Source organism: Saprolegnia parasitica (assembly GCF_000151545.1).
Source record: "Saprolegnia parasitica CBS 223.65 unplaced genomic scaffold supercont2.3, whole genome shotgun sequence".
Taxonomy (NCBI): Eukaryota; Oomycota; class Saprolegniomycetes; order Saprolegniales; family Saprolegniaceae; genus Saprolegnia; species Saprolegnia parasitica.
Window position 1 is genome coordinate 552,908 of NW_012156397.1, and position 20,465 is coordinate 573,372.

The window sequence follows — 20,465 nt, forward strand, 5'->3', positions numbered from 1 at the left end:
TGGTCAAAAGGCGAATTATTCCAGTTCAAAACGAAGGAAGCGACGACGAGATGGCAGCGCGCGTCTTGCGGCTTGTCCTTCTGCTGCATGTAGCGGTCGCCGCGTCCAGCAAGATGGGCGACGTCGAGGTCGAAGACTTTAGCTTTGGGCGAGGTACCTCCATGCAACGTGTCAAGCGCCTATCGTGGGCGAAGCGCTTATGAAGGGCCTCCTCGTAGGCACTGTCCGCTCGACGACCAGCAGCATCGAGATCACGACGATCGAGATTACAGGCAGCGAGCTCAAGAACCACCGCTTCTCGCACAAGGTTCGATCGTCGGACCCGTCACCAGCGTCCGCCACGCCGCCTGCGTCCGGTACGCGTGACCTGTCTCGTGGCACGGATTGCATTCGTGACTGCGTAGTTGAGCCCAGCGTAGCACCGCACGGCGCAGAGCTCAGCGTTGAGACGACGACGACGACGATGACAATGCTGGACGCCAGTCGTCCCATCGATCTTGTCGAGATCTTGACGCCGGAGCAGATGCATCGCGTGTCCATGGCTGTTCTTAGCGCGCTTCTTCTCGGTGGCGCGCTCGTTGTCATCGCCATGTGGGTCCAGCAACAGCGCCATACACAACGCGCCCTTTCGTGGCTCGCCCACCAAACCAGCCGCGACGCCATTGCAAAAGCGATGGCCGGCGCGTCGGTCGAGTTTCAAGACGCGGCGGCGCTCCGCTTGCGACTGCTCGACTTTCAGCATCAAGTCGACAAGCTTGTTGCAGCTGCCACGGCGACGACCTTTGAGGACGACGTGTGCACGTTCTCATCGCCCTCGGGCTCGCTCGGCGAGCTCCTAACGTCGGTGCAGGCGGGTATCTGCGAAGTCAAGGCATTTGCGACCGAAGCGCACGCGCCCACCGATCGTGCCATGTGTGAGACGTGGCACACTGCCTTGTCGTCGCATCTCGAGACGGTATGATGCACAATATTGTCTTACGGACGACGGGTGCAAACGCGTGGGATTCGGACTAGCTGAGTCGCCTGCAAGCACGGATCCAGCGCAAGCTCCATGCACTCTTGGCATCCGACAACCACCGTATGCAGTGGACCATCGAAGAGCTGGAGCGTCTTTGGCGGCTCTGGAACAGCCTCGGCCTCGAAGACGAGCTCGACCAGACGTGGTATACGACAACCCGCAAGGAGCTCGACGACCGAGCTCGCTGCGTGTCGCACCTCGAGTCGCTTCTAGTCGCGTTCTCGAAGTCGTCGTCGTCGCCGCCGGACGTGCTGCACGAGATGCACGAACACCTCGCGACGGCCCAGCGGCACAAGTGGGTCCACGAGACCATCGCACGCGTCGAGCGGTGTTTGCAAGAGACGAGCGACGCGAATGACGCTCAGCTCGTCACGATGACGCACACGACTCAAGTGTCGCGGGTCGAACGCGAGCTCTCTGCGTTTCGCGACCACCGGCAGGTGCGCATCCAAGAATATGTCGAACGGGATCGCATGACGCACAGCGAAGCCGCGCGGCACCTCGACCGCATGATGTTTGACTACGCGCTGCATTTACGACAACTCGAGCACGACCACGGGCTCGAGAACCAGCGCCTTGTCGAGGTACCAGACCCCATGTTTCACATTAAACTATATTGTCGGCGGTAGCAACGACGCATGCATATGGAAGTACTCGCTGACCGGCAACGCCGGGCGCAGGAAGCCGCCCACGAACAGCGAGAGCGCGACCGTCTGAAATACGCCGCCAAACTCGAACTGGCCGAGAAGAAGAAGGGTACGAAGTGGGCGGTGATTTTCATATCGAATGCGACAAATCTCGGGTAGCGATGCGGGAAGCCGAGCGCCAAGCGAAGCGAGAGTTGAAGCGGCTGGAAGAACGCGCGAAAGAAAAGGCGCAGCTGCTGCGGGATCGATATGCAGCCGAGTGGCGCCACGTCGAGCGCTGGGCGCGCTGGAACGGGTGCCTCCTTCTGCTCTTGCTCGCTATGATCTTTTGGGAAGTCATTTCAACAAACGGCGCGTACTTCTCGCCGGCCTGCGACACGGATGCCTCGTCTTGGTCTCCGTTCTCCACGACATCGCGGTATTTCTTGTCTCTCGGTACGCTGGAATTATATTGAACCGCCAGTTCCTCTAGCTGGAGCTGCCAACTACTGTACGGACTCAAGGTGGCCGGCGGGCTCTTCTGCGTTGTTTTGGCGCTCTCGATGTTTGCCTACTTGAACTTGCCGTCGGTCGGGCTCGGACTGCTCTGCACGCTGTTTATCTACGCGTTTCGGTACGTAGCTCTGACAATATTGTACTACATAGTAGGTAGTTGTTTCACAGTGTCACTAGGCAAGTGTGGCGGGAGATGCTCATCCATTGGCGGTACATGCTCGGGCTCGGCCTCGGACATTATGTTGTCGGCGTTGTGCTTGGCCGAGGTGGGTGGTACTACCTTTGATGCTGTTTTTATCCTGGGTTTGTTGTAGATCGGCGGCTGGCGTGGCACATAAGTGGCTACAATGTCCGTCCGCTCGTTGTCTACTTGGTCTACCCGCTGCTGTCGTGTCTTCTGACGATCGCAGTGGGCATCGCGTCGTGCCCGCTGCCCGACGTGTGCTTGGACCGCAGCCTCTTCTTGGTCCAACAGTTGTTTTAAGATAAGGTGTACACACGAACCATATTCGATAGACACGATACAAGACCGAGTGTTTGCCTCGCTACTGTAAAGTGTGCAGCCAGCTGCCGTCGTGTCGTCGAATGTGTTGCTTTACAAAGACATGACTCATCACGTTGCACGCAGCTCCCACGACTGTCGTGCAGAGGGAGCTGCGTACAGGCTGTCACCCACTCGCACAAAAGGCTTTCTGCGTGTAAGAAAGCTACGTGGCTACCGGTACAAAACCTTTGGGGACCTAAAAGAGGCGGATGACGTTTCTTCATAAAAGGGTGGTGTTGAAAAACACCAGGGTGGTGTGGTGACGGACGGCGTCACTGGTAGCAACCTAGGAGCGCTCGCCACGGATGCGGCGAGCGAGCTGGATGTCCTTGGGCATGATCGTCACACGCTTGGCGTGGATCGCACACAAGTTGGTGTCCTCAAAGAGGCCAACGAGGTAAGCCTCAGCGGCTTCCTGGAGGGCGAGGACGGCCGAGCCCTGGAAGCGCAGGTCCGTCTTGAAGTCCTGCGCGATCTCGCGGACAAGGCGCTGGAAGGGCAGCTTGCGAATGAGGAGCTCCGTCGACTTTTGGTAGCGACGGATCTCACGGAGCGCGACCGTACCCGGGCGGTAGCGGTGAGGCTTCTTGACACCGCCGGTCGCCGGCGCACTCTTGCGAGCGGCCTTGGTGGCGAGCTGCTTGCGGGGCGCCTTGCCACCGGTGGATTTGCGGGCGGTTTGCTTGGTGCGGGCCATCTTGAGTAGTAGTGATCTTGAGTTAAAGTGATACGTTGGAGACGGAAGGAAGTTGATACGCTGCTCAAAAAAGCGGGGCGAGTTGTCTCTCCCGAAAACTTTCCGCCAATCAAACGTGTTTGTATTCCCGCCAAGTGCGTGGATTGGTGGACATGGCGCATGATCGCTCAGGATTGGTCCAACTGCATAGGGAGCGCGCCTGAACATGCTCGCGATCTTGATTCGGCATCGACGACGACAGAAGCGGTTCGGTGCGGCGATAATCGATAAGCTATTTACTTTATACATAAGGGAATATTGGGTACTATTATGCATCCCAAGGGTGACACCGTAGTGTGTACTACTGAGACCCGTCGAGACGTCGCGTTTAACTCGAAACATCCAAAAGGGTTAAGAGGAATCTGCCCACCGCTGCACGCTTCCTTTCGAGCACCCGCGTTATGAACCGTGATCCCTCCAGAGAGGTTGGCTAGCCGCATGGACTAGCCGTGCGGTTAGTATCTCCTCACCCACCTCTGGAACTGTGAGCCTTTTTCAAATTCCCGCCAATCCAAAGAGCCCTTTAAATACACCAGCCAATCGAAAAGCATCTGACCGTCTTGGCGCCTTTCACTTGAAGTCGTTCATTTTCAATTTCAACACCAACAACAACAACATCATGTCTGGTCGTGGCAAGGGCGGTAAGGGACTCGGCAAGGGCGGTGCGAAGCGCCACCGCAAGGTCCTCCGCGACAACATCCAGGGCATCACCAAGCCCGCCATCCGCCGTCTCGCGCGCCGTGGCGGCGTCAAGCGCATCTCCGGCCTGATTTACGAAGAGACGCGTGGCGTGCTCAAGGTCTTTCTTGAGAACGTCATCAAGGACTCGGTCACGTACACGGAGCACGCGCGCCGCAAGACGGTGACGGCCATGGACGTCGTGTACGCACTCAAGCGCCAGGGCCGCACCTTGTACGGCTTTGGCGGCTAAGTCTAAAGCTCTGGCGACGATAAGGTCGCCCAACCCACTGGTGTTTTTTAACACCACCCACCCGACAAGAATGCATCAATCTATTAACGGCTGGAATCGTCCCATAATTACGGCCTTTGATGGTAAAAGAGTGGATGGATGTACAAAGTTTTGATGCGATGTATTTCGTTTGACTCGCCCAAGTCGCAGTTGAAAGGCACATGGACGAGCCACACTAAAAGACGGTTGTCATCACCCTGCTGCAACATCGTTTGATATTCTTGAAGACGTGCACGCATGTGGGTATGGAGGGATGTGTCGAGCGGTAGCTACGATGCGTCACCAGGTCGACGTGGAGCGAAAGTACTGTAGCTTTGAAGCATTTGGATCGACGCAGGGATCAATGCATGCACAGAGTCGTTTCACGATGACGCGCTGCCGCCATAAAACACGGTAGGTGGGCCAGTAGTGTCACTAGCGGCCACACTTGGACGAGCTCTCGTTAAACGGCTATAACCTACTGTTCGAATCAACTTAAAATGTAGTTAAACGATGACAAGACACAACACTAGACATCTCGCGCACTCGCTACAATGCAATAAATCAAATACATTACTGTTATCAAGAAACTCTAAAATCCAAACGGGTGGCCATCGTCGGGGGCAAAGACAGCATTCTGAATCCCTTCCCGTCGCTGCAGGACCCGCTGCAAGTGGCTCCGGAGCTCGATATTGGTCGAGATACTGTCGTCCATCGCTTGCTTCTCCCGCAGCAACGCTTGGTACCAGTCGCCGCGATGCGACGTGACGTGCTTGGCCTGAAGGTGGCCAAGCTGGGTTGTCAAGTCGGCCGCGACGCCTCGCAGAAGTTGGATCTCGGCGCGCTGGCGGTGGTAGTGGGTCATGCGGGGCGGCGTCGACTCGCCGGCCTCGCGCCGCAGTCGCTTGAGACGGTACTGCTCCTCCATTTGGTCGTCACAAAACGACGGCTTGGAGGGTATGGCAGGCGGCGACGTTGCCCAGAGCGCATTCGCATTCGTCGTCGTGCCATTGGGGTGCGGCGGCATGGCAAAGTACAGCGTGTCTGTACTGCAGGGACTGGCTTCGATCGCCGCCATGTACGTCTTGATGTCGTGGATCGATGTGAGGTCGATGAGGGGCATGGCAAGTTGCGGACTGACTTGTCCCGCGCGGTGCCATGCTGAACGGAGAGGAGGAGGAATCAGCACGAGTAGCTGCTCGAGTATATCACTGCATGGTGTACACGTAAATGTGGCCCCTACGGTTCAGCAGGAGTCTTTGATGCGAGCCAAGCTCGGGCCAGTGCGGTCGGCGTGCGTCCACTGTGGCGCCAGTGAGCAAGACGGAGATGACGCGATCAGACTGCTTGAATATGCTTGAATAGTACATATAACTTAATACTACTCCAGAACGACTGCACGTGTTCGGAACGCCTCGGTGTCTCGCAGCTGTGTATCGCAGACCAGTGGCCGCCATGCAAACCGAGCTCATCTTCTACGACACGTACCTTCTACTACATGGACCTTCTAGCACCGGTGCATGGAGCCTTAACGATGTGTTGGAGTCCACGCCAAAGCAAACTGTTTCGTTCGACATTCGAGTGCGACGAATCAACTCGTCTGGACAGCGTTAGCTTCAAGTACTGAATTATTGTTTGTGAATTTGTTGGCGTCAAGGTTGGCACTTGTGGCACCCAGAAAACGGCAATTTCGAAAGATCGTGTTCTATATCTTGGCACCAGCTGGCCCGTGGGTACATAAAACGGGGCCACTGACATTGCACAAGAGTACCGGTACCGTAGGATCGCAAGGGGCCAGTTGTCGCGACCGAAAGAAAGAGGAGTGTGCACGGGTGGTAGAGGTCAGCTTCGTGGCTGTAAAATCATTGTGCGTTCTTCGTTGCATACAGTAGTTGCGTGCTTGGTAGGTGCGACCGAAGACGAGTCACCGCCACACGACGGACGTCTGCAGCTTGCATGCGAGGTCGGTAGGTTGGTACTCGGCACACATGACATGTGGTCTACATGGGCAGGAGGGATCTTGATCGTGGTGTGTCGTGTCCGGCGTTGTTGGTGCGGCTTGTAATCGATGTGACACTGCATCAATAGTCGGGTTAGTATGCAAGCGCTACGATGACGTTACGTCAAAACATCGTTCTGTCTAGAAAGTGGAGAGCTCTAAACACATGCCATTGCTGGTGCCGATCCATTTCCCTCGCAGAGCTCCTTCGCAGCAGTATTTCTACGGCTGGAAGCAACTTCCTTGCAATACTTGTGGCCAGTAGCGACCGAACACAATGTATGGGACGTCGCGTGCGGCTACAAAGGCAACGTAGTGGGGCGTTTTTGTAAAGGCACCGCGGGCTACATCAGCGCTGAGTGCGTTCTGAGTGTGGTCTTACAGCAAACAGAAAAAAGAGGTGCGTGGCGGGAATGGAACCCAGGGATGTGTACGTACAGCCTTCCGCCAAGCAACAATCCGCCACTCTATCAAACGATCGAGTGTACCGCGTCGCACTAAATGTCGTCCAGATGCGACTCCACAGCCATTTTGTCCGTGCCTCAAGTGACAGATAGCATTGTCCACCACAAGCACTACGAGAATCCAGAAATGGGCCAGACCGATCCCAGAATCACATTTTGCATCCATCGCGTTGGCTTCACTGTAGCCGATCTCAACAATAACGTAATGGCAAAAGACTGTTTCGATCGAGCCAATAGAAAGGTGGGTGGATGACTTGCAGCCTAGTGTCGTCTGCCAAAGCGCCGCGGCACTTGATCGGTCGAGTGCCGTCCTCAAGCAGTGTCGCCATGCCCACTGCGCTGTGTTTCACTCGATGCGCGGATACTCGCGCCAGATCGTCCTTGTACCGCCCGAATTCAAGGTCTGGTGGTTCGAAACTGACATGATCCCGTGTTATCCGGATGGGCCTGTTTTATCCGGATGAAACTGCTCGCATCGCGAGGTCCACCGTTCACTACTTGGCGGTTCCAATTGCACGTGTTTGACGTTGCCTTTAACGGTACGCTCATTCAGCCATGATGTAGTTAGTACACTTGAAGACGTATCTTCTTTTACATTTGCTATCAAGGCCGTATCTGCTACCTCTGTTGTATACTAGTACTAGTACACGAGTAAAAACCCAGGGGGATGACAAAATGTCGAAATACGATTTGTATCGTTTGCGGCACGGTCGAATTGAGTCAATCAGCAGCTCAATCAGCGATCAGCGTGGCGTTCTAAAATTTTCAAGCACCGAGACCAAATCAAACAGCCAATCAAAAGCGTTAAATCGAGAACCCAATCAGCGACGAGAAAGGCCAATATAGCCAATCAGAGACAGCGGATAATGCCCACACGTGGCTCCTGGCTAAAGACTTATTAGGGTAATCGAGTGCGACAAAAGGGGTCCGAACTCGTTTTATTACATTCTTGTCGAATCCGCACTACAAAATACGATGAAATGAGGGAGTTATGGCCAAAACGATTTCACGGCGCTTGATTGGTCAAATGTATTTTTGCATTATGGCCAATCATATCGCGTTTCCGGATAACGGCCAAAACGTATCCGCCAGCATGGGCGGCGAGCGATCCTCCGAGCCATGCCCCCGCGCAGTCGCCCCATCGTGATCGCGTCGCCTTGTGAAACATGCGGCAACATGTGCAAGACTGTGTGTCGTCGGAATCCTCTGCGCTACGTGCCAGAAGAAGGGACGACTTCCGGCTCATGCAGCTCTGCCGCAGATCGACCCAGATGACCAACTAGCCCGTGCGCCCACCCTTGTGGAGCCCGTACAAGCCGCTCCAGCTCATGTAGCACACGCATTTCTGAGCAGTGGCGTGAGGCCTTCCTGAGCGCTCTGATCAAGGCGCTCTATCTGCTTGGCCATGGATATCGCATCCGCCCCGCTACCTTGGCGGTGCGTCCAACAAACGTCGCCTACGACAATGCGACGCCGGCCGAAGCCCGCCTCCCGGTCTCCAACGGCCGCTTCTGCGCATCCATGAACGTCGAGTCAAGCTTTTCCGAGTTCAACGCTGTGACGGGCCGCGAGGGCCGCGCAAGCTGCGGTAAGGGTACCGCGGACGGCGCAGAGACGCTCTGAAGGCTGTGGTGATGCGTAATCAAGACCTTCTTCAGAGCGTTCTCTACTCCGACGGGGAGTACAACAAGTCATTCGAAGCCATGCACCGCTGGCATTTGACGTCGGACGACGACCCCGTCAAGCGCTCACAGGCAACAGTTGAGAGCAAGCGCAAGCGCGCAGTTGCCCAAGATCCGCTGATGGTTGAGGACCGACCAGTGCGCGCGCGCCACAAGGAACCCGCTCTGCTGGCCAAGGTGGCGTAACAGTGGCGCAGCAGCATTTGATTTGCATGACCAAATTAAGAAAAGGTGATTCTATATTTTTCCAAGCTCAAGCTTCTTATCAGCGTACGAATAGGAGACGTGCTCAGCACCCTAAAAGCCTTCATTCCAGACGCTACAAGAGCGAGTTGCGGAGTTTACATTGGCGCGAGAGCCATCCATCGTTTTCCTATTTTGCTTGTGTGGCATTGCCAGTAAGAAGGAATACTGCGCCCAGTGGCACCAAATGGCTAAGTTTCTGCGGGCCAGCACCAAGGCGCACGTGGCTGTTCCGACGCGATCAAGAAATGTGTGTTGGATCGTTCGGAAGATCGTGGCTGCGCACTCGACCGCGTTGCGTTTGCAACGGACCTACCAACATAATATATAGTGCGCACCGCCGCGCTCATTAAGGTCACAAATGATGTCTCTGCTGCACATTCCCGAAGCGACCAAGTGCCGCCAACCCACGACGCGTTTCGACACCGTCCTTGGTTCGTTTTCGACAAAAAATGAAGTATTCGCACGTGCTACCTCGGTGTCGTAGGGCAATTCAGGCCTGAGGTAGACAAGCTGGAGCCACCTCGTTGACGACAATATAAAGCGCGTCCCGTTTCTTCAGAATGGTAACAATGATGTGTGCACGTGACCGCAGAGCGCTCGTTCCACGAGACCGTATAGAAGCACTCGATGATGTGATACTTTCTTCCATGGACGATATTTGATGCAAGTACAGCGTGGCATCATGCGAGCCGCGGGCGCTTTGTCCGTCGGGTGTCGTCGGCCAGTATCGCTTCCAGCGCCGCGATGCGGGAGTCGTCGTGCACTTGGTCGTCGTTTGGGGCATCAGCTCTCGGACTACCAGCGGATGGCAGAACCTTGCGTAGCACGGTGGCGGGCGAATACATGCCGTGTACAAATGCGTCTGTGGTGAAGTAAAGGCGGTCTTTGTGTGCCGTCACAAGCTTCCGAACAATCGAACAGACGTCATAGGATCTCGCCTGGATAACCACGTGCGCCTTGGTGTTGTCCTGCAGAAACGCAGCCACCTGCTGGCATTGGGCGCAATGTTCCTTCCTCAACTCCATGTCCGACATGACGAGCGCCGGGTTCGCGCAAACGGGGACGCGCGCGGCAAGAAGTCTTCCCAAGCACTCGGCTGCCAAGCATGAGACCGCGTCGCGATGCGTCTGCTCGAGTCGGCGGTGCGCCCATCCAACAATCGGAAAAAGCAGATCGCGGGTCGCCTCGATCGTCGGCGGCAGCGCCGACAGCCACGCTGGAGCAAACAGAGCGATCGCACTGGGCGCCAACGTAGCAAGCACGGCAAGGCCACGCTTGGTCGGCACGTCCCGCGAGAGCATTTTGACACATCGCGTGCCGCCTCGCGGTCTGTCTTGAACCTCTTTAAACTCGTCTTGGCACTGCGCAAGGGTGGGCGCAGCGTTGACAAGCAGCGTCGCCACCCGTCTCTGAAGCCGTGCCGAGACGGACGGCATGGGCTTGTTGACGAAATCACAGCAGTCAGGGCCATTGGAAAGCCCCCAGCGCACCCAGAGAGACGCGACGAACGCATCGCCGCAGCGACCATCCGAGTCGAGCACGGCGAGAAAGCTAGCAAACGCCCGGAGCGACATACTATGGCTGAGTGGTTCGGGTCGAGGGGAAGCCTTGTCGTAGGCGGCGAGAAGAATGTCCGTGAACGGCGCTAGCTCCATCGTTGGGTACGTTGCAAGGACCTCGACGAGGGCTTCCGAGAGATGCGAAATAAGCTCTCGCTGATCACTGGCATACATGTCTAGCACAGCGTCCAGTACGTGGCAGCCGCCATGCAGGCAGTCGTCGACGCTTGCGATGAGAGCCGGGGGCAGGTGCATCCCGAGATAGTTGTCGATTGGTTGCTTTGGAACGTCGTGCAATACATAGGCGTCGAGAAGCACAAGGTCCCGCACGACAGCGACACGGTACGCGCCGTGACAGCGAAACTTGAGATGCGGGTGCAGAACAATATATGACCACGCTTGTTTGAGCCACTCGCCAAAGAACGGCTGCTGCAGCTTTGCACAAATGGGCTGCGCGCTACGCCCTGCGAGGCTCAAGAGCAATTGAAGCAGCGGGCCCGTCGTCACGTGAAGCCAGCGACGGACCAGACTAAGCATCGCGTCCGCCAGTGCCGACCAGCCAAAGCGGTGCAAGAGGGTGTGCACAGCCGGCGCGACGTCGTCGACTGGTGTGTTTTGCGTGATGCGAACCGCATCTCGGAGAAAACTATCCACGAGGCTCACGTCGTCGAGCGCCAAAAGCAGGTCGGCCATCGTCTTCGTATACCCGTCCGGAGTTCGTGAATGGTACGATGTCGGGATGCCGTCCTCAAAGGTACCGCAGCCAAAGATCGCGACTACACTTGCGGCCAAGTCCCGGACAGTTGATAAGCCGAGCAAGCGGTGCACCGATGATGGGTCGTCCATCGCTATTTCCAAATTCGAGAGGGCGGAGTTGATACCGATGATTTCGGGGCGGTATTGTTTGGGCCAAAAGACGAGCGCGGTCGGTGAGCACTTGAGATCCGGCGCGTACCGAACGGCCCGCGGGCACTCGGGCAGCGTGTGCACGCCTTGATGCTTGAGATCTTGGAGGACCAATTCGGGAATGCTGCACGATGGGTGCGGCACGCAGCTGGTAATGTGGTTTTCATGCCGCCGGATCATAAATTCCCATTCAGCCTTCGTTTCGGCGTAAAATTCGTCGACCGAGGAAAAGTACATGTCTTGGTCGTCGGGCACCTTTCGAAAGCGCACAAGGGCGACGTCGTACGCGCCAGTGGCCAAGAGCACGTCCACCAAGTACGAATCTGCGTAGCTGAGCCTATCCCACATGAGCCTCGGGTTGATGGGCTTGAGGGCGCGCGCAATGCGCCGGTGTCGCTGGATCGGCCGCGCCGCCAGCGCCTGGAACATGTCGATGGCCTCGAGCATCTTGGGTGGCATCGACGGCACGGCGTCACCCAACGACACCAAGTTGAAGACGAGTGCATAGCGTCGCCCGGACGTGAGGCGCGTCGATGTAATCCACGTCTGAAGATACGTCATCGCGGCGTGCATGGCGGTTGATGACGACGCCGCGTAAAATTTCTCCGTCTCGTGTCCTTGGGTAAACGTGATGCGACCGCCCTTGTGCGTCGATGGCAGGACAAAGATGACCGAGCCAAACGTGTTGGGTGCTGTCTGCTGGGCACGCAAGACGTCGCCGTTGCCGCTGACGTCAATCGCGAGGTGCGATAGCGTCACTCCGATGGCCACCGAGCTCTTCAGACCGAGCGCGGCCCGACCCTCGACGAGGACGGTCTCGCCACTGGAGGCCCACCAGTCGTCAAAGTCGTCAATGGAAAACTCGGCTGGAGAAATGATCGTGTCGGTGGCGTAGCGCTTTTGAAGACGCTTCTCCTGTGCCTTGGTAAGAGGCCACGCCAGCGCTGTGCGACCAATGTGGACGCGTGGCGGCGCGACGTCGCTTGGGCACTTGAGCGTGTAGAGGAAGGTGTCCTTGGCCTTTCTGAGCCTCGCAAAGGCATACGCGTACGGCCGGAGCAGTGCGTCCTTCTTCGAGTCGTCTAGACCCTCGTCGTCGTCTTCGCTCTCGTTCCTGCTGTCGCCCGAGTCGTACTCCATCGGTGGGGGTTGTGGCGTTTGGAGAAATGCTAGACTGAGAGCACGTAAAAAGTCTCACTGCCAACATGAAGGCGCGTTCTTCCAGCTCGATATAGACCACGCGCCAGAGCGTACCAAAATACACAAAATGAGTGGTGGTTCACGCACACGGCTCTACACCCGTGTAGTACAAGCAACATGCATATCTATCTATACGCTAGGTGTCACACATAAGATTGCACATCTCTGTAGCATTGATCGACAACCCTACAGTCAGTCGCTTCCGTCAGCCATGCCCGTCGTCGGTGGGCGACTCGACTTCGCTGGCTTCCGAGATGGGCGGTGGCGGCAGCGACCGCCGTCGGTGGCAGGCGTCAACCGAGACAAAGACCATTGGCAGCACATGCGGCACGCGGCCAAAGCGGTATCGAACCTGCATGGCTTTGGGAAGCTCGGCCGAGAGCCCGACCGGCGGCGCCTTGGACGTGAGCCGGAGTGATCCGAGGCTCCAGAGGGTCGACGGCGGCAAAGGGGCAAACGCAACAAAGCAGTGGGGCCATTTGTAGCTCTGGAGGTGCACCGTCTCGTGCAAGTGCAGCGGCGTCCTCGTGGCTGCTTTTCGAACGACAAACATGGCCTTCTCCGAGGGCGCGTCGGCCCACGTCATGCCACGGCGCCACGTCATGCCCCGAAGATACCGCTTCTCCGACACCACGTACACCAGCGACTCGTGAAACAGACTGGTTGCCTCTGTTGGCGCGTGCACGGCTTCAAAGTGCACGAGCTCCTGCGCCCCGAGTCGGAAGCGGGCTTCGACACACGTTGCGTGACGCGACGACGTGTCGCCGACGACCATGCCCCGTGTGTGCCCCGTGGCAAACGTGAGCACCACCGGGGTACGGGTTGTGACTTGCATCGGACCAATTGGCTTGTGCTGCGACGACTCGCAAGCGGCCGGCGCGATGGGAAAGGACCTGGTGTATCACGACCACCCCGTTGGCTAGCGGAGGACGACGAACTAGAAGGTCAAAGCGATTACGATTCGAGCTACTCTATACCTACAGGTCGATGCTATCACTGTGGTGTGGTAGCATAGGGGGCGTCTCGTTGTGTTTCGGGGACCTTGCCTTGCCGCGCGGGCTCGAGCGGGGGCTCCGACCCCCCGGGGGAACCCGGGCGGGGACCCTTGGTACGCGGAATGAGGATCGCCGGCGGTGGCACGAGCGTCTTGATCGGCTTCTTCTCAACACCCCACGACGTCCACGCGGTCGAGCGCTTGGTGGCGGCGCGGACCTCGTCCACGTCATGTGGCGAAAATTGGAGGAGGGTCGAGAGCACCGGAATGAGCTTGGCTTGCTGGCTCGAGCCTGGGCGGAAGCTCATGAACTGCACGACGACGTTCTTGAGGTACTCCATGTTGACACCTTCGCGGCGCTCGGTGCGCACCAGCACGGCGATCTCGTCTTCCATGACTTTGATCTGCGCCTTGAGACTCTCGATCTCGGCTTGCTTGGCCGCGACGGCGTTTGTGAGCTCGGCGACTTCGAAGTCCCGCGACCGCTGCACCGCGTCGCGCTGTGCTTGGACGTTGGCGAGTTCAAAGATGCGCCGATGGTCGGCGTCGCCCGACTTGACGTCGTGCTCGAGCTGTGTGAGCTGCGCCGAGAGCGACGCGACTTGCTCTTCCTTTTCCAGCACGAGCTGCCGCGCCAGTTTCGACTTGGCGCGGGCATCGCTTTCAAGTCGGTCGACCTCGGCCGCATGCGCCGCTTGAAGCGCTTGGAGGTTGGCCGCCGCCGAGGCTGTGAGCGACGCTTGCATGTCGTGGAAGGCCGTCTCTTGTGTCGCGACCTGGGCTTGGAGCGTCGCCACCTCGTGCATCGAAGACGTGAGCGCGTCTTTAAACTCGAGCGTTTGCGTCTGCAGCAGCGACTTGGCTTCGGCGAGCTCGTCCGAGAGCGCGTTGAAGCGACTTTTGAGCTGCGCAAGCTGCTGCTGCAACTGCGCGACTTCGGCGGCGTGGCCCGCGCACGTCTCGGCGTACTGTTGGTTCTCGGCGGCGAGACGCGTGGCGAGGGCATTTTGCTCGGACCAATTTTTGCGCGCGTCGGCCAAGACGGCGGCAACAGCACTGGCCTCTCCAGTCGCATCCACCATTTTTGCTGGGCGATCACGAGCTCGGCACGGAGGCTGGTGCTTTCCGCCTCGAGCTGCGACTTGGCGTTAGCGACACCCTGAAAGTCGCGCAGCTCCGCTTCCAAGTGCGTGTGCTTGGCCATGGCCGTGTCGGCGAGGTCCTGGAGCTGGCTTCGTTCCCGCTCGGCGGTCGCGAGCTTGGCCGAGATCGTAGCCAGCTCGGTGGACTTGGCAGCCACCTCGGCTTCGAGGCGCACGACACTTTGGCTCAGCATGTCCATGTCGGCGCCCTTTTGCTGCAAATTGAGCTCGAGCGCGTCGATCGTTTGGGTCCATTGCGTTTGGTTTTGAAGTTCCCGCTTGAGCGCCGAGAGGGTCTCTTCCCGCTGCGCATTGGCCGTGATCTGGGCTTGAATGTCGGCGGCGTACGAGGACGCCGTCGTTTCGGCCGCCGCCAGCTGGGTTGCGAGGGACGTAGCGGTCGCTTGGGCTTTGGCCAGCGCGTCCTGGAGGGACCTTTTCGCGGCCTCACTCTCGCTCAGCTTGGATTGCCACGTCTTGTCGGCCTCGTCGCGTAGCCGGCGCTCCATGGCAAGACTCGACTTGAGCGTCTCGAGCTCGAATCGGAGCGTGGCGTCGGACGACACGACAGCCTCACTGCTGCTGACTTCGTCCTGGGGCGACGCTGGCCGCAGCTGCTCGAGCTGCGCCTTTAAACTGGCGATCTCTTGGACGTAGAGGGTTTCCATCTCTCGCACGTGCTGCTCCCGGGCAGCGTCGCGCGAATGGTACTGCTGCCGCATGGCCGTGGTGTCGAGGACCTTTTCGGCGTCGAGCGGCGGCGCGTCGGTGCTTGCTGCCTCGGTGGCGACTTGAGCGTCGTCGACCTCGGTCGATGGCTCAAAGGCGATGTCGAGGCCAATGTCGTCGGTAACGAACGCCACGAGCGCGTTGTAGTTGGCCTCGACCTCGGTGAGCCGAAAGAGCTTGTCGGAGGCTGTCGTCATTTGGCTCTTGATCGATCGGTTTTGCTTGGTGAGCTTCATGCTCAGCGAGAGGAGCTCGTCGTAGCTCATCTTGGGCTTGTCGGCCATGGTCGAGAAGCTGCTCGTGCGGCCCGTCGGAAGCGGCGGCTTCTCCTCGTCGAGGTGGCCATAGCTCGACGACTTCTGCCGGAGGAAGCTGAGGCCCTTGGTCAAGCCGCCCATGCCCAGCTCCTTCATCTCGGCCAGCCCCTTCTCGAGCTGCTCCTTCTTCTTCATGGCGGCGCCAAGGGGCCGCCCCTATTAAAAAATACCTTGCCCTTTGTATGCACCCAAGATACAAAGACTCAGTCACTCCATCTATTTTGGCCGTCCCGGATCCGTCCGGATACGCTGCCACGCCGCCGCCACGCCCAGCGCCAAGTCGGCGTGGCTGGCCTGGTGCATGCCTGCGTACAAGTACCTCGCACCGACTGCCCGGCCCGTCGACCGCTAGGTGGGAGCGCGCGCCGACTGCACTGCAGCGTCTTGTGCTGGCGCCCCTGTACGGCACGGCGACGGGCGCATGCAGTGCACAAGGACACGTCAGTGTGCGCATGCAAGGACGACGCCAATTGCCCAAAGCAATCATCCATGGTCATGGAGCTGTCGTGTGCAATGGCAACGAGAGAGGCGAAGGCGGGAGCTGCGTACAGACAGCACATGGCGGTCCGTGTACGACCGACCTGCCAGCGCCCAAGCAGCAGGCTGGTGTGGCGCGACGAGGCAGCACACTGCGGTGCGCCCATTCGAGACAATCCAGCCATGGCTATGGCTTGCAAAGTACACCACGTTGGTGCTACGTGCGTGGCCATGCCTTGTCGCCGCATGGGCCATTCTCGTGTGGCCTGTGGCGTGTCGGTGGCCGCGACGAGTTGTGGAGGGCACCAGCGCCATTGCATGCAGCGTGGCATGGGCTCCGTGTGCTAAGGCCTAGCCGCGTGGGCACTGCCCACGCGACCGCACGCTGGTCGACCAAGCAGCTCGATTCCTCGTCGGTTGCTTGATCCAGCGTATCAAGAGCTGTCGCATGTGGTTTCGAATTTCGACGTTTTTTATTACCGAAAATTCGAATTTCGATACAATGCCCAAGTTATCTAGCGTTGAAGGGCATTAAAATACGATAAAAATACACTGGCTGGGCACTCGACCGTGGCCAGGAACCGCACAGTAGTTAAGTCCAGGTTGACGACGAGATGGCGATCGTGAACCCCAAGAAGATGAAGGTCGCCGAGATCAAGGACGAGCTCGCCAAGCGCAGCCTGAGCACGGCCGGCGTCAAGGCCGAGCTCGTCCAGCGCCTCGAGCTCGCACTCGACGAGGAAGAGTTTGGCAGCGAGGCGCACGAGCAAGCGACGCTGGCGGCGGCCGAAGCCTCGCCCATCGAGTCCGTGACGCCCGAGCCCGTCGAAGAGCCTGCGCAGGAGGTGGCTAAGGCAGCCTCGCCGGCCAAGCATGCGGAGCCCGTTCCCGAGCCCATCAAGGAAGCGCCATCGAGCGTGCCGGTGGTCGCGGCGGCGCCGGCCACGGTCGGCATGAGCGAAGAAGAGAAGCGCAAAGCCCGCGCTGCCAAGTTTGGCATTCCCCTTACAGAAGACCAGCGAAAAGTACGTCTTTGCGTATGGAGGACGTGCCAACAAGCCAACGACGGTCATGTAGATGGAGCGCGCCCAGCGGTTCAAGGCGGCGGGTGCTGGTAGGCCAGCGCGACGCTGACGCATGCTTGACTGACGCTGTACGATATGCAGTAGATGCGACGGTCGAGACAGCCAAGAAGTCGAAGCGCGCCGAGCGATTTGGCGTCGAGACGGACGACAAGGTCTGCATCCTTGTGGCAGCATGTGGGGTTCTCATGCGATCGCAGGTGCACGCGCAGAAGAAGGCGCGTGGTGAGCGCTTTGGCATCACGGACGACTCGAAGAAGAAGCTCGAGCGCGCGCTGCGGTTCAACCTCGTGACCAAGGAAGTCGTACGTCCCCCTTCCGACCTCCTCGTATCGACCTGTCGACTGTCGTAGGTTGACGAGAAGCTCAAGCAACGCCAAGCGCGGTTTGCGGCCAAGTAGATAGTACGTCGGCGCGTTTAGCCACGGGAGATGCGAACCAACGACCATGACATTATGTATTCTTCGCGCGACAGCTGCAAGGGCGGGCGGTGTGTAGCGTCGATCGGGTCGTCTCGTCCGTGGATACGTAAGGCTTGTGCGTTGACGCTGGCTACTGAGAAAGGCCAACAGCACGATCGGTTCATTCTCGGGCGATAGCAAGTGGAACGAGGCGGCGCTTCCCACGAGCGCCTCTGCGCCTAATGGCGTAGCTTCCAGCAGTGCTTCGGCTGCGACGAAGACGAGAGGCCGTGACGTGCACACACAGCACGACATCGGGCCGCTCTTGGAGCCGCTCGAAAAGCCACGCGAAGGTGGCGGCTGACTTCTCGTTGCGGGCCACCCGCATCGAGTCGCAGAACGACGGCGCTGGCTTCAGGCGCTTGCCGACGTGTCCACAGCACTCGTCCGACGTTGCAGCGCTCGGTGCGGGCCGTGAGCTCGTTTCCTGTTTTCCAGTGGGCGGCTTTGGAGATGCCCGAGTGACGCGGCAGCATCACCGTCGTCGGCAGCCACATCGTTGTTGTCATCATCGATTTGAGGTCGAGGCACGAAGCAATGCTCTTTGAACATCGATTGACGCCAACGACCGAAATGGGTTGGTGTGGGCTCGACGTGCTGAACCAGCGCATACGTGGCGTCGTGGTCGAGAAGATCTTGAAACTTGAAACGGGCTTGCGGTCGAGCTTCTTGAGGAACACCTCGAGAGGGAGCGCGGCCGTGCAAGCACAAGTATAAAATGTACTACTAGCAGTACAAACCATGGTGCACGCGTAGTACTATGCTTTATCCAGGCTGGTGAAGCCAGGAGCATTCCAGCACCAGCGCCGTGACCGGCATAGGGTTGGGATGGCATCAGTGGTGGTCGTTGTGGGTGGTGTAGCATCGTTGATCGACGACTGCCGTGGCGCGTGCGAGCGATACCGCGCGCATGTCGACATGCTTGCTTGTGGCGTTGAGTCGAGTACACGTGCTTCGTGGAGGAGTCATCATGACCTACAGGTCGTTTTCAAGGCCACTATTCATTGCTGTGGCTCATCTTGTACGCAACTCCTTTCTTAGAGGCAAGCAGGCTTTATCTTACTTTGGCAGTTTAGTGGTTTTCCTGTGACGCGATGGCACCGGCCGCTGCTTGGACTTGTCTCGCGGTGGCGACGGCGACGCGCCGCCAAACTGCTTGACAAGCACGTCAACCTCAGCGCAAGTGACGGTGCCGTCGTGGTTGCGGTCCATGAACGCCAGGAGCGCGTCTGCGTCCGCATCCGTCAGCGGAATCTTGAACCTCGTCGCCCACGCCACGAGCTCCTCTCGCGTCACGACGCCGTCGTCTACCCTCAGTCAAGCACAGATTCATCCTACAAAGCAACGAAGACGTACGGTTGTCATCGAGCTGCTTGAAAACGTCGGCAAGGCGGCGGTAGCGTCCGATCTCTTTCAGAATGTTGAAGGCCGCGGTCGAGTCGCGAGGCTTGGACGTTAGCGACTGATTCATTGCGTCGTAGAGAGACCACGAAGCCTTGATGCGGTCGGCGGCCGTTCCGTGGTGCCGGTGGGAGAGCGGGGGTGGCTCGTCCACAGCTTTAATCTTCGTCTCGATATGCGCACACTCCTGGAGTTCTAGTGTATCGCCAACGTAGCAATCGTTCTTCAAGTCCCTCGCTCATACCACGCAGCACGTTCCAGTGGGCTGGCTCGGGCAAGCGGTTGCACGCCGTGACCGTGTGGGTGGTCAGCTCGACGGCCTCAACGACGTCGCTCCTGGTTGTCGGTTGAACGAGAACGGTCGTCGAACGAAAAGCCGGCAGCTGGACGGCATCGCGGCGATGGATGCTGCCGTCCTTCGGTGTCGGCCGCACCTTGCTGTAGGGGGGTGGTAGGGTCGTCGCACTGCGGCGGTGGTTGGGCCGTCTGCTCATGGTGTGGCAAGAGTGATACTGCGATGGATTGCAATGCACGGCGCTGAAACGGCGTATTTCCGGGTTGCTGGTTGCGTCTACCAAGGCGTACGTGGTTTGCGTTGACGCAGTTGTGATCGGATACCGTTGCGGTCCCGCAAGCAATTATCGTTATCCTTCCACAACGGTAGGAAGCTGCCTATCCGGCTCGGTCCAGGGCTCTACACCCTTGAATTGAACCCACCAACACCGAATCAGCTCTCAAGAATGGATTTCAGTACCAACACCGCTTCGACTCGTTTAATGCAACGGCACTCGACCAACCCCTGACCTTTATAAGTGGGCCTTAACTGCCAGCCTGACACTACGTCCGAAAGAGGGGGCGGGGGATTCGCTGTCGTGGGTCTTATTCAGGGGTGTTATGTATGTACAATGTACGACAAATGCATTGTCCCGTCGATCACGTGGTGCGAGTCGTTGCGCAAGGCCCTACGACCCGCCATCGATCGACGACGACGCGATCGAGAATATTGTCTGTGACGTTGACGACCCAACGCAAGCTGCTGGTCGTATAGGACCCTGTTAACTTTCACAGAAATGATCACGACGCAATCACTGGTCCTTGCCACTAGCTCTACTGGATTATAATGTCAATGCCAAGAGCCGATCATAAGCAACCGCGACTGCACGCCGGACGAGTGAAGTGCCGATAGTTTAACCTCCATCGCCAATGATAAAAGACCTACTAAAGACCTACTGCTAGTACGTAGTACTCTGTGTCTCACACTATTCACACTATTCTCTATACCGTAGATAGTGTGATCATATTTGTTGCGACAAGACCTGTCGGTTTGAATTGCTCGATATATTAGGTTTCAAGGGTATTGACCTTGAAGATCTTTTCGAAAGGTCGCGGATTCGAGTGAACGGCCGACTCCTCATTA

The 20,465-nt window shown here is 58.1% G+C and overlaps 8 protein-coding genes across 8 annotated transcripts; 3 read left to right on the forward strand and 5 right to left on the reverse strand.

Moving 5' to 3' along the window:
- Nucleotides 1-113: 113 nt before the first annotated feature.
- SPRG_19018 (hypothetical protein) lies at nucleotides 114-2,644 on the forward strand (the record flags this gene model as incomplete). The annotated part of the gene is made up of 9 exons (XM_012339827.1): nucleotides 114-153; nucleotides 219-356; nucleotides 405-955; nucleotides 1,015-1,602; nucleotides 1,648-1,774; nucleotides 1,825-2,083; nucleotides 2,138-2,278; nucleotides 2,338-2,426; nucleotides 2,475-2,644. 9 exons carry the CDS (start codon nucleotides 114-116, stop codon nucleotides 2,642-2,644), a joined length of 2,103 nt encoding a protein of 700 aa, XP_012195217.1.
- A 346-nt stretch (nucleotides 2,645-2,990) lies between these two features.
- Nucleotides 2,991-3,401, reverse strand: SPRG_01417 (histone H3; the record flags this gene model as incomplete). Its single annotated transcript, XM_012339634.1, has 1 exon — nucleotides 2,991-3,401. One exon carries the CDS (start codon nucleotides 3,399-3,401, stop codon nucleotides 2,991-2,993), a length of 411 nt encoding a protein of 136 aa, XP_012195024.1.
- Nucleotides 3,402-4,059: 658 nt separating this feature from the next.
- SPRG_19019 (histone H4) lies at nucleotides 4,060-4,371 on the forward strand (the record flags this gene model as incomplete). Its single annotated transcript, XM_012339828.1, has 1 exon — nucleotides 4,060-4,371. The coding sequence occupies one exon, from the start codon at nucleotides 4,060-4,062 to the stop codon at nucleotides 4,369-4,371; it is 312 nt and encodes a 103-aa protein (XP_012195218.1).
- Nucleotides 4,372-4,981: 610 nt separating this feature from the next.
- On the reverse strand, nucleotides 4,982-5,512 carry SPRG_19020 (hypothetical protein; the record flags this gene model as incomplete). Its single annotated transcript, XM_012339829.1, has 1 exon — nucleotides 4,982-5,512. The coding sequence occupies one exon, from the start codon at nucleotides 5,510-5,512 to the stop codon at nucleotides 4,982-4,984; it is 531 nt and encodes a 176-aa protein (XP_012195219.1).
- A 3,948-nt stretch (nucleotides 5,513-9,460) lies between these two features.
- Nucleotides 9,461-10,216, reverse strand: SPRG_19021 (hypothetical protein; the record flags this gene model as incomplete). The annotated part of the gene is made up of 1 exon (XM_012339830.1): nucleotides 9,461-10,216. The coding sequence occupies one exon, from the start codon at nucleotides 10,214-10,216 to the stop codon at nucleotides 9,461-9,463; it is 756 nt and encodes a 251-aa protein (XP_012195220.1).
- A 1,205-nt stretch (nucleotides 10,217-11,421) lies between these two features.
- Nucleotides 11,422-12,385, reverse strand: SPRG_19022 (hypothetical protein; the record flags this gene model as incomplete). Its single annotated transcript, XM_012339831.1, has 2 exons — nucleotides 11,422-11,440; nucleotides 11,481-12,385. The coding sequence occupies 2 exons, from the start codon at nucleotides 12,383-12,385 to the stop codon at nucleotides 11,422-11,424; spliced, it is 924 nt and encodes a 307-aa protein (XP_012195221.1).
- Nucleotides 12,386-13,438: 1,053 nt separating this feature from the next.
- SPRG_19023 (hypothetical protein) lies at nucleotides 13,439-15,762 on the reverse strand (the record flags this gene model as incomplete). Its single annotated transcript, XM_012339832.1, has 2 exons — nucleotides 13,439-14,500; nucleotides 14,539-15,762. 2 exons carry the CDS (start codon nucleotides 15,760-15,762, stop codon nucleotides 13,439-13,441), a joined length of 2,286 nt encoding a protein of 761 aa, XP_012195222.1.
- Nucleotides 15,763-16,718: 956 nt separating this feature from the next.
- SPRG_19024 (hypothetical protein) lies at nucleotides 16,719-17,587 on the forward strand (the record flags this gene model as incomplete). The annotated part of the gene is made up of 5 exons (XM_012339833.1): nucleotides 16,719-17,129; nucleotides 17,182-17,218; nucleotides 17,271-17,341; nucleotides 17,387-17,491; nucleotides 17,540-17,587. The coding sequence occupies 5 exons, from the start codon at nucleotides 16,719-16,721 to the stop codon at nucleotides 17,585-17,587; spliced, it is 672 nt and encodes a 223-aa protein (XP_012195223.1).
- Nucleotides 17,588-20,465: the final 2,878 nt, after the last annotated feature.